At 49.0% G+C, this 12,466-nt stretch overlaps 1 protein-coding gene across 18 annotated transcripts in view; it reads left to right on the top strand.

The window, feature by feature from the left end:
- The window catches only part of robo2 (roundabout, axon guidance receptor, homolog 2 (Drosophila)), a 1,648,725-nt gene that overhangs the window by 1,546,138 nt on the left and 90,121 nt on the right, over positions 1–12,466 (top strand). For all 18 annotated transcript variants that reach the window (XM_038801330.1, XM_038801331.1, XM_038801324.1 and 15 more), the window contains one exon: positions 10,201–10,325. In XM_038801330.1, coding sequence (XP_038657258.1) covers positions 10,201–10,325 — 125 coding nt within the window. The remainder of the gene's footprint in view (positions 1–10,200; positions 10,326–12,466) is intronic.

Genomic DNA, 12,466 nt, shown 5'->3' with positions numbered 1-12,466 from the left:
CAATATGTTTATCTCCAGCCCTTTGGCCTTGTCTGGACAATAACAAATGGAGTTTCTATGCGGCTGCGCTCGTGTGAGCCACAGCAACTTTTGTTTTCACAGCATGTCCCTGCGAAGGAGCTGAGAGGTGGAATAATTGACCTGTCAGGGTTCAGCCGGGATTTTTTTTTTTCCTTCTTTGCTCCAGCAGGGAGAGAGATGAGAAAACGGTTTCACAGCCAAAGCCAAGTTACTTTTTCTCAATGTGTCTCCATTTGAGGGCAGTCACCAGAACTCCTTTGAAAGTGTTGCTTGGGTTACTTGCATTGAACAGCACCGAAAACAGGCCATTCGGCCCAAATGGCCCATGTCAGTTTTGGTGCCGCAAATGCACCTCCTCCCACCCTAATTCACCTCAACCTATCACTGAATCCTTTCGCCCTCATGCAGTTTATGTAGCTTCCTTTTAAATACATATATACTATTTACCTCACCCGCTCCTTGTGTAGTGAGTTCCATATTCTATCCTTCAATAGAGCTGTTTCATTTGGTGCCGATATTGGTATTTTTAGTGACGATCCAGTATTTATGGCCTGTGGTTCTGGGCTTCTTGTCAATGGAGACATTTTCTCTTTGTCTGTCCTATCACACCCTGCAGTATCCAGCTCTCAGCCTCTTCTAGCGAGAAGATAATAACCCAAGTCACAAGTAGGCTTACATTAACACTGCCACGAAGTTACAAATGAAAAGCCCCCAGTCGCCACATTCCGGCGCCTGTTCGGATACACAGAGGGAGAATTCAGAATGTCCAAATTACTGAACAGCATGTCTTTCGGGACTTGTGGAAGGAAATTCCCTGCTGGGTCACTGTCTGTGCGGAGTCTGCACGTTCTCCCCGTGTCTGCGCGGGTTTCCCTCCGGGTGCTCCGGTTTCCTCCCACAGTCCAAAGACGGCAAGTTAGGTGGATTGGCCATGCTAAATCGCCCTTAGTGACCAAAAAGGTTAGGAGGGGTAATTGGGATAGGGTGGAAGTGAGGGCTTAAGTGGGTCGGTGCAGACTCGATGGGCCGAATACCCTCCGTCTGCACTGAATGTTCTATGTTCTATGAAACCGGAGCACCCGGAGGAAACCCGCGCAGACACAGGGAGAACGCGCAGACTCCGTACAGATAGTGACCCAAGTGGGAATCAAACCTTGGACCCTGGTGCTGTGAAGCAACATTGCTAACCACTATGCTAGATAACCTCAGCTCGTTCAATGTTTTTGACAATTAAAACCAGTCTTGTAATTATTTTGCATCTTCTCTAGTGTCTCTTTATTGTTTCGATGACAGAGACCAGAACCGCACACAGTACATTGTTTTAAATTCTGTCACGAGATGAGGACATGTGTTGCCCCTGCCTAATTGCCCAAGTGGAGTGTCTCGCTTGTTCATTGCAGAGGACAGTTAAGAGTCAACCAGATTGCTGGGTGGGGTCTGGAGTCACATGTAGGCCAGGCCAGGTAACAGTGGAAGATATCCTTCCCCAAAGGACATTAGTGAACAATCATTGATAGGCTCATGGTCGTCATTACCAAGACTAGATTCATATTCCAGATTAAATAATTGAATGTAAATTCTACCCAGTGCCATGGTGGGATATTAACCTGTGTTCCCACAGCATTAGCCCAGGTCATTGGATTACTGCTCCAGTAATATTACCACTGTGGCACCATTGCACCTGCATCAAGTGTGATCTAATCAAACTTCTCCACAGGTTTAATATAACAGAGCGTTAGAGGTTGGGAAGATTCCAGGTTCAGTGCCTAACCTCAGCTGAACTCATCAAGAGGGGGAAGGAGTTCAGATCAATTTTAAACTAGGTTGAGGGCAAAACACCAGCAAACTTAGGAGCACTGTCGCACAAAGGTGAGTGGAGACCTGAAGCTCTCTTCCCCCTCCACTCAGCCTGGGCCACTTGCGACTTTGCACCCACAACAACATTATAGAGAACAGTACAGCACAGAACAGGCCCTTCGGCCCTCGATGTTGTGCCGAGCATTGTCCGAAATCAAGATCAAGCTATTCCACTCCCTGTCATTCTGGTGGGCTCCATGCGCCTATCCAATAACCGCTTGAAAGTTCCTAAAGTGTCCGTCTCCACTCTCACAGCAGGCAGTCCATTCCACACCCTAACCACTCTCTGAGTAAAGAACCTACCTTGAATATCCCTCCTATATCTCCCACCCTGAACCTCATTTACTCCCTTGTAACAGCTACATCCACCCGAGGAAATAGTCTCTGAATGCCCACTCTATCTATCCCCCTCAACATCTTATAAACCTCTACTAAGTCGCCTCTCATCCTCCTCCGCTCCAAAGAGAAAAGCCCGAGCTCCCTCAACCTTTCCTCATAAGACCTATCCTCCAAACCAGGCAACATCCTGGTAAATCTCCTTTGTACCCTTTCCAATGCTTCCACATCGTTCCTATAGTGAGGTGACCAGAACTGGACACAATACTCCAAATGGGGTCCTGTACAGTTGCAGCATAACCCCATTGCTCTTAAACTCAAGCCCCCTGTTAATAAACGCTAACACACTGTAGGCCTTCTTCACGGCTTTATCCACTTGAGTGGCAACCTTTAGAGTTCTGTGGACATGAACCCCAAGATCTCTCTGTTCCTCCACATTCCTCAGAATCCTGCCGTTGACCCTGTAATCCGCATTCAAATTTTTCCTACCAAAATGAATCAGTCGCACTTATCAGGGTCTCACCAGGGTCATGTACAGTTGCAGCATAACCCCACGGCTCTTAAACTCAAGCCCCCTGTTAATAAAGACTAACACACGGGGCAGCACGGTAGCATTGTGGATAGCACAATCGCTTCGCAGCTCCAGGGTCCCAGGTTCGATTCTGGCTTGGGTCACTGTCTGTGCGGAGTCTGCACATCCTCCCTGTGTGTGCGTGGGTTTCCTCCGGGTGCTCCGGTTTCCTCCCACAGTCCAAAGATGTGCAAGTTAGGTGGATTGGGCATGATAAATTGCCCTTAGTGTTGGGTGGGGTTACTGGGTTATGGGGATAGGATAGAGGTGTTAACCTTGGGTGCGGTGCTCTTTCTGGGAGCCGGTGCAGACTCGATGGGCCAAATGGCTTCCTTCTGCACTGTAAATTCTATGTTAACACTATAGGCCTTCTTCACGGCTCTATCCACTTCAGTGGCAACCTTCAGAGATCTGTGGACATGAACCCCAAGATCTCTCTGTTTCTCCACATTCCTCAGAACCCTGCCGTTGACCCTGTATTCCGCATTCAAATTTACCTCGCACTTATCAGGGTTAAACTCCATCTGCCATTTTTCGGCCCAGCTCTGCATCGTATCAATGTCTCTTTGCAGCCTACAACAGCCCTCCACCTCATCCACTACTCCATCAATCTTGGTGTCATCAGCAAATTTACTGACCCACCCTTCAGCCCCCTCCTCCAAGTCATTGATACAAAAATCACAAATAGCAGAGGACCCAACACTGATCCCTGTGTTACACCGCTGGTAACTGGTCTCCAGTCTGAAACATGAGTGACTTTGAGCTGTCCTCCGAAGTGGCCTAACAAGCCACGTGATGACCAACTAGGGATGGGAGGTAAATGCTGGTCTTGTCAGTGATGCCTTCATGCTGACAATGAATTGAGAAAGAAGTTCTCTGTCCCATTCCTCTCTCAACACAACACCAAAAACAGATAAACAGGAGTCCTTAAAATTATGAAGGGCATTGATAGGATAGACATTGGAAAGATGTGACCGAGGCCAAAACAGACAAGCATAAACATAAAGTTGTCAATAATTGGGACACCAGGTGAAACCTCCTGACCCAGAGAGTGGTGATTGTGGAATCACTACCACAAAGAGTGGTTGAGGTGAATAGTATCGATGTATTTAAGGAGAAGCTGGATAAACGCTCTGAGCTATAGGGATTCTATGAAAGGGTGGCAGAAGGCTCGTGTGGGCACAATGACCTGTACATTTAGGCCAAAGAGCCTGTTTTTGTGCTAAACATTCTGGAAGGTTGTAGAGATTGGGAAACAATCAGGGCTTCCAAGGTTGGGATTGATAGATTTTTGTTTGGTCAGGATATTAAGGATTGCAGAACATGTTCGGGTAGCTGGAGTTAAGCTGCAGATGTCAACCGTCACCACCTCCGAATGAGGAGGGGGGAAAATGTAGCAAAGCTAGTTATGGAGTAGGCCTATCTCAATGGGGATGAGGGATAACCACTTGGGTTAGTTGTCAATGTACGTTCGTTACTCTGAACAGACGTGAAAGGGTGGGCAAAATATTCCCAAACACTTCCATCTCTTGATTTTGAAAGTGATGAAAACATTTGAAGGTTGCTGTCCCTCCCGGTCACCTGCTCTGATACATTCTTCCCCCACACCACCCCCACCCGCACCATGAATCTTCACAATGTTGAAGTCAAGATTCATTGCACTACCCTACTACAAATTGTTCCCCCCTCCATTTCCTCAGCTTCCCCATCCTCCTTTTCCTTCTGATTTCAACAGTCTTTGGAAGCCTGAGTTAATTAACATCTGACAACCTCCTGATTGACCGCATAGTCTCTTCGACTCAAACATTGGGCGCATTCCCCTGGTTGCTTGACCGGGAGCGGGCACGACTGGTAGATGCTGGTTTCAACCCCCCGCGCGATTCCTGGCTGCTAGTACGCCTCGCGAGATCGAGGTGTCGGGAAATCAGCTGGGGGGTGGAGAGCAGATAAAGAAGTGGCCTCTGAGAGGTTGAGGGGGTTGGGAAGGGTGGGGGCCTGGAAATGGAGGGCTTGTAAGGGAGTGTTGGGGCCTGAAGACGGGGGTGCCATCATGGAGGGGATTGGGGTAATGTCTGTGTGTATGGGAGGGGTGGCAATGCCCATGGGTGGGGGTGTGGAGGACCCACAAGCTCACTTAGAGGTTGGGCCACCCTTTCAAAATGGTGGGGCCAATCTCTGAGGAGCCGGTCAGGTCGGCGAGCTCAGCCTCCCAGTGGTGGAAATAATTCTAAGTGTGGGCTAGCCCAGAGAGAAACTACCCACGGCCCAAGAAAGTGACTAAGTGCGCGATTGAACGGCCACGCTGCGCCCAGAAAGCACCTTGTCGCAGCGCAGCATGGCGATAGAAGCCAGGCGACTCTGCTCCTGGGATCGACCCGGCTCGCAATGCCTCGCGAGATCAAACGTGATCTCGCTAGACGCTGCGATGTAAATCCTGTCCATTGTGGGCGGGATAACGTTTATGGCAAATTTGCAGTTTCCCGAGATACCCACCATGTTGGAATCAATGCCCATCACCTTGGATACCACGTGTGAGCGCTGTGCAGTACTGCCCTCCAGAAACGGGGACCAGACTGAACGGCACCCAGGTGCCTGTCCTTTGCCAGGATGGCACAGTGGCACTGCTGGTGGCACCCTGGTACTGCCAACCTGTCAGTGCCACGTGGGTGCCAGGCTGGCATTTTTTTGAGCAGTGGCAATCAGGCTGGAGTCGCCCTGCATGGGAGTTCGCTAAAGGTGGTGTCCTGATCGCTCGCTACATTGAGGAATTCTGGCGAGCAGAGACCCTCAGTGCAGAAGACGGGGCTCTGTGTGACCTTGGCCACACGTTCCCCTATCGAACCCGAATGCCGCTCAATAGCGTTGTGTTTCCCCGTGTTGCGAGCGTCGCGAAGCGGACGGATAAATGCGCTCGCTGTGGGACTTTGCTCCCATTTAGCTCAATCTCGTCCTAAGCGTGGTCAGATAGCGGTGGGGAAGTCGCCGGCTGAACTCACAGCAAAACCCACCACAAATGACACTTGGAAACCTTTCCATTAGATTGTGCCTGATGTGAATACACTGCACACCATGGGAGAGTAGGGACCAGAGGAGGCCAATCTGTCCCTGTTCCATCATTTAATTAGATCGTGGCTAATTTATCTCCAATGTTGGTTGTGTACCCTTTGATAGCCTTTACCCAATAAAAATGTAGTTCCCCCCCCCATCATACCTCCCTGGAGAAATAGTTTCTCTCTCATCCACTCAATCAAATCACATTAATCGCCTTAAACATCTCGATTATAACACCCCTTAATCCTTTGCACTCGAGGGAATACTGAACCAGGTTTTGCAAGCTGTGGTCATAATCTGTCCCTTTTAGTCCCGGTATCATTCTGGTCAATAGACACTCTCTCTCGCTGATCCAAAGCCAAGTTACCCTTCCCAGGATGTGGGGCCCAGAACTGATCGACGTGCTCCTGCTGGGACCAGCCAGAGATCCGCAGCCCCAACATAACTTCCATCCCTTTAGAATTCGGCTCCCTTCAAATGAAGGCATCTCATTAGTCTTTGAAATGATTTTTCTGCATATGCCCTGTAGCACTCAGCGATCCCTGTACACGGTCCACAACTGTTGACCGTTTGGAAAATATTCTGGGCTACATTTTGCACATCCAGAGTGTGGGATCTTGTCCTCCCTCATGCCGACCACAGTTTTCCCCATCTCACTTCATCTCCCAGCTCCTCTTTTGCAACGTACAGTTGATTCCCTTCTCTGCTATTTGCTGTGCCACCTAACTCGATGATCTGCGTTCAATTTGAAAAACAAAACAACACACTGTGGGTGATGTGTAACATTAGAGTTGGCAACGCAATGGCCCCCAAACTCAAATAAAAAAACACTCAACTCCTGGGGAATGAAGTAATTTAATTTCCTCCCCTCCCCCATCACAAAACGCGAGTGACCCTGTTCAACACCCTTGAAGCTCAGTCTGTCAGTAATCAATCCAGTCTTTTATTGATGCTTTCCACAGAATCCCATTAAGAGTACTTTGCAGCACAGGGCATGAAATGAAACCTGTACCGAATGTTATTGTTCATTAGGACATTAAGCACTGTTGCCACAATTTAACCCTCTATCTACCTCCTTCGCCTTCCGCCACAGCCCCACTCCCTCTCTCGGCATCTCCCACAAAGACATCTCCATGTCCTCGAAATCCACACGGACAAATTCATCAGTAAACCCTCACAGGAACTGAGTGAAGGGAGCCAACTGCATTCTACCCTGGAACACCTAGATAACAAAGACACCTATGTCAGACTCCTATTTATCGACTACAGCTCAGCCTTCAACACCATCATTCCTAGGAAACTCATCTCCAAACTCTGTGGCCTTGGCCTCGGCTCCTCCCTCTGCGACTGGATCCTGAACTTTCTAACCCACAGGCCACAATCAGTAAAGATAGGCAACAACACCTCCTCCACGATCATCCTCAACACCGGTGCCCCACAAGGCTGTGTCCTCAGCCCCCTACTATACGTTTTATACACCTATTACTGTGTGGCCAAATTCCCCTCCAACTCGATTTTCAAATTTGCTGATGACATCAGAGTAGTGGGTCAGATCTCAAACAATAACCAGACAGGAATGAGATAGAAAATCCGATGAACTGGTGTGACAACAATAATCTCTCCCTCAATGTCAACAAAATAAAGGAGATTGTCAACGACTTCAGGAAGCGTAGTGGAGATCATGCCCCTGTCTACATCAATGGGAACGAAGTAGAAAAGGCCGAGAGCTTCAAGTTTTTAGGTGTCCAGATGACCAACAACCTGTCCTGGTCCCCCCCATGCCGACACCATAGTGAAGAAAGCCCACCATGACTCTACTTTCACAGACTAAGGAAATTTGGCCTGTCAGCTACAACTCTCACCAACTTCTACAGATGCACCATAGAAAGCATTCTTTCTAGTTGTATCACAGCTTGGTATCGATCCTGCTCTGCCCAAGACCGCAGGAAATTACAAAAGGTCGTGAATGTAGCCCAATCCATCAGGCAAACCAGCCTCCCATCCATCGAATCTGTCTACAATTCCCGCTGCCTCGGAAAGGCAGCCAGCATAATTAAGGACCCCACGCACCCCGACATACTCTCTTCCACCTTCTTCCGTCAGGAAAAATATACCAAAGTTTGAGGTCACGTACCAACCGACTCAAGAACAGCTTCTTCCCTACTGCCATCAGACTTTTGAATGGACCTACCTCGTATTAAGTTGATCTTTTCTCTACACCTTGCTATCACTGTAACATTATATTCTGCAGTCTCTCCTTCCTTCCCTATGTACAGTATGCATTGTCTGTATAGCATGCAAGAAAGAATACTTTTCACTGTATACTAATACATGTGAAAATAACAAATCAAATCAAATCAAAAAACATCCTTGCTTTTTTTCGAATAAAATGTCAGGATTTATGAGTGCTGGTTCCCAGCCAGCAAGGAGGCAGAGGTTACGGTGAAGGAGGCTGCGCAGCGTCAGAAACGGATCCTGCAAAATACAGAGTGAATCATCACTTGGCTGAATAGTCGTCAACTTTCTTCTCCCGTACCAGCCTCCCCCAACAGCTGCCGGAATGTGGCGACTAGGGGCTTTTCACAGTCATTTCATTGAAGCCTACTCGTGCCAGGAAGCGATTATTATTATTTCTGTTGGAGAGAGGGACGGCTCTTTCACCGAGCGGGGTTTTGCCGGGTGCGCAACGCCACGTCCCTGCTTGAAGTTTTAAAAATGTTATTCCTTCTACCTATCTCCTCCCAGTCCCCCAGTGTGTTCAGGATTCCCATGCTCATCCTCTCTATCGGAGCCCAAGCTGCTCCTTCTTGGCATGGGGTTTCCGAGCCATTGGCCCTTATCCTCACCATACGCCATTGAGTGTTGGTGAAGCGCTTAGACCACTGGGTGCATTGTGCCCTCCCACCTTCAGACTCTCCTGAGTCCAATTCACCCGTCACCACCCCCCCCCCCCCCCCCCCCCCGCCGCTCCATTCCCCCCAACCCCTCCTGTTTCCCCCGTTCTGTCTGGACCATGGCCTCACCTCCCCCTGTTTCTGTCAGCTCCTGCAGCCCACAACCCTCTCCTGCAGCCCACAACCCTCCGGAATATCTGTTCAACTGCGGCCTTTTGTGCATCCTGAATTTTGTGCAATCCTGAATTCCCACGCTGGCAGCCTGGGCTCCAAATTCAGGAACTCCTTCCATAAACCTCGCTGCCTCCCTGTCTCGTTCTCCTCCATTAAATCTCTTCTTAGTTTATTCATTCATGGGCCAGCAAGTATAGTCCGTCCCTAATTGCTTTCGAACTGAGTGATTTGCTGGGCCGTTTCAGAGAGCATTTAAGAGTCAGCATCTAGGCCAGGCCAGACCAGGTAAGGACGGCAGATTTCCTTCCCTAAAGGTTTTGCGACAATTGACAATGGTTGTCAAGGTCACCGTTACTGAGACTGGCTTTACCATTGCCGATTTAGTCATTGAATTTAAATTCCACCAGCTGCTATGATGGGGTTTGAATCCCTGTCCCCAGAAAATTAACCTGGGCCTCTCTAGTCCTGTGACGTTGCTGCTTTGCCCCCGTCTTCTCACAACTTATCTCTTTGACCCGGCTTGTGGTCGTCCGCCCCTGATATTTCCTCACGCGGTGCGGTGTCGAATTCTGTTTGATAATCGCTGATGTGAAGCCCCTGGGAGAATTTAGCTGTGTCAAGGATGAGAATGTGAAACTCGAGGCCTCGCTGGAATGAGAGCCAGTGTGAGTCAGTGGACGCAGGAATTTTAAAAAAATAAATTCAGAGTTCCCAATTCTTGTTTTCTCCCCCAATTAAGGGGCAATTTAGCGTGGCCAGTCCACCTAACCTGCACACCTTATGGGTTGTGGGGGCGAAACCCACGCAGACACGGGGAGGATGTGGAAACTCCACACGGACGGTGACCCGAGACCTTGATCGAACCCGGATCCTCGGCCCCGTGAGGCAGCAGTGCTAACCACTGTGCCGCAGTGGGCGCAGGGATGATGGGTGAACGGAACATTGCGCAAGCGAGGAAGCAGACAGCGGAGCTTTGGATGAGTTGAAGTTAATGGACGGTGTAAGACGGGGAGGCTGGCCTGGAGAGCACTGGGATAGTCGAGTCTGAACGTGATGAAAGCAAGGATGAACATTTTAGCAGCATTTGAGCTGAGGCAGGCATCAAAGTACCTAGGCTGCGAAATATTGTTTTATGGAACGGCCATCTGTATCGCTTATCCACGGGGAATGGCTGTTGAGGGGTGAGGTAGAGCTGGCAAACATGGTGTTGCGAAATCTCTCTGCTTAAGCAAAATGTACAGTTCACCGCTTGGATTAATGGTTTCCTTCTGTTTCTGCTTGTCTGTCCTTGTGCAGCCCCCAGTGCTCCCCCACAGTCTGTCACTGTGATGATGGTTGGGAACCACAACAGCACCAGCATCAGTGTCTCCTGGGACCCACCACCCCTGGAGCAGCAGAACGGCATCATCCAGGAGTACAAGGTGAGCTTCCCGCGGGACAGACCCTGCTCGGCTGGGGCTGTGAGGAATGGGGGGGGGGGACGTGCGGTGGGAAGTAGGCCACAGGTCAGCCGTCCCTGGCGTGAGTAGTTCGCTGTAGAAGCAGTGTTGCTCTCACTATCCTCCATGAAGTTTCCCCTCATATCCCCAGTGAAGGCTGAATTCTAAACTTGTTCCTTCACTGTGGCTGGGTCGAATTCCTGGAACTCCCTTCCTAACAGCACTGCGGGTGTACCTACACAACATGGACTGCAGCGGTTTGAGAAGGCAGCTCACCAACACCCCCTCAAGGGCAATTAGGGATGAGCAACAACGCTGGTCTTGCCAGCAACATGGACATTCCGTGACACGATGAAAAAACTTTATGTCCAGAGTCTCCAATCTCACCTCTCAAACCTATTCTTTGTGCTTGAAATCAGGTGGTAAGTGATAGAAAGCTATCCAACTGTGGAGGGCTTCATAGTCAGCCTGTATCCCCTTCCCATTGGTCACCAGACATCACGAGGTAATAATTAAAAGGAGGTCCAGGTTAAACCCTAGTCCACACCATTTTTGTCCTGAGCCAGGGTGGTACTGAGTTAATGGTTACAGACCAGTGTCTGCCCTGGCTAACAGCAGGAAAGTGGACACAGATTGGGGAGAAAATCTAATCTATGTGATTCTTACCCTGTTTTGAGTACTGTCGGGTGTGAAGGCTGGATAGTTTTGAATGTATTGTGCAGTGCAGAGATGTATTATAATGTACACTGTTGTTCACAGTGAGGTCTATCCAACAGCGTGTCAAATTGCCCAGGTATGTCCTGTCCAAAAAAAAGCAGGACAAATCCAATTAAACCAATTAGGCCCCATTAGTCTACTCTCGATCGTCAGCTAAATGCCGGAAGGTGTAATCGACAGGACTTTCAAGCAGCACTTACTCAGCAATATCCTGTATACCAAAGCCCAGTTTGGATTCTGTTGGGGGCACCAGGCCCCAGACCTCATTACAGCCTCAGTCGAGCATGGTCGACAAATTCCAGATGGGAGACTGTCTACGCCTTCATGCTGCAAGATCTGGACAATCATTTAGGTTTGAACTGACACATGGCAAATAACACTCACGCCACACAAGTGGCAGTGACCATCTCCAATACGAGAGAATCGAACCATCTCCCCCTTGACAGTCAAAAGAGTTACCATTGCTAAACCCCAATTATCAAAACCCTGGGGGCTACTATTGACCAGAAACTGAAGTGGGCCAGCCACCTAAATACTGCGGCTACAAGAGCAGATGAGAGGCTGGGAACCCTTGAACGAGGATCTCACGTCCTGACTCTCCAAAGCCTGTCCACCATCAACAAGGCACAAGTCAGGAGTGTGATGGAATATTTGCCACTTGCCTGGACAAATGTAGCTCCAACAACACTCAAAACGCTCATTACCATCTGGACAAAAGCAGAACACTTGAATGAAACCCCAAGGCACCACCTGCAGTGGTTTAAGAAGGTGGCTCAGCCCCACCTCCTCAAGTACCATTAAGAATGGACACTAACTGCCGGCTTAGGTACCCACATCCCATAATTGAATAAAACATTGCACACCATGTAGATGTGATAGTTTAGAATAGACTGGGTTGTTCCAGCTGCAGGAATATTTTCTATTTTGGTCACATTCTTCAGGATTCAGGTTAATGCTCCGTGTCTCAATCTCTAAAGGAGTCGGGGCGATCATTCCATTAATCAGCAGCAGTGCTCGAGATCCATGCAATGGCTAATTAAGCAAATCGTCAGTCTTTCTCACCCACAAGATGCTGAAATGACTGTTTTCTTTTAGTTTGCTGTTTTGTCATTTTATTGTGCTTAGCTAGGTGAGGCAAGTTGGTTCGGGGGAAACAAACATTCTCCTTTTCAAACACGCCCAGGACAGGTACAGCACGAGGTTAGATACAGAGTAAAGCACCCTCTCCACTGTCCCCATCAAACACTCCCAGGACAGGTACAGCACAGGGTTAGATACAGAGTAAAGCACCCTCTCCACTGTCCCCATCAAACACTCCCAGGACAGGTACAGCACAGGGTTAGATACAGAGTAAAGCACCCCCTACACTGTCCCCATCAAACACTCCCAGGACAGGTACAGCACAG

Source organism: Scyliorhinus canicula, chromosome 7 (assembly GCF_902713615.1).
Source record: "Scyliorhinus canicula chromosome 7, sScyCan1.1, whole genome shotgun sequence".
Classification (NCBI taxonomy): domain Eukaryota; kingdom Metazoa; phylum Chordata; class Chondrichthyes; order Carcharhiniformes; family Scyliorhinidae; genus Scyliorhinus; species Scyliorhinus canicula.
This window is presented reverse-complemented; position numbering and strand designations above follow the sequence as displayed.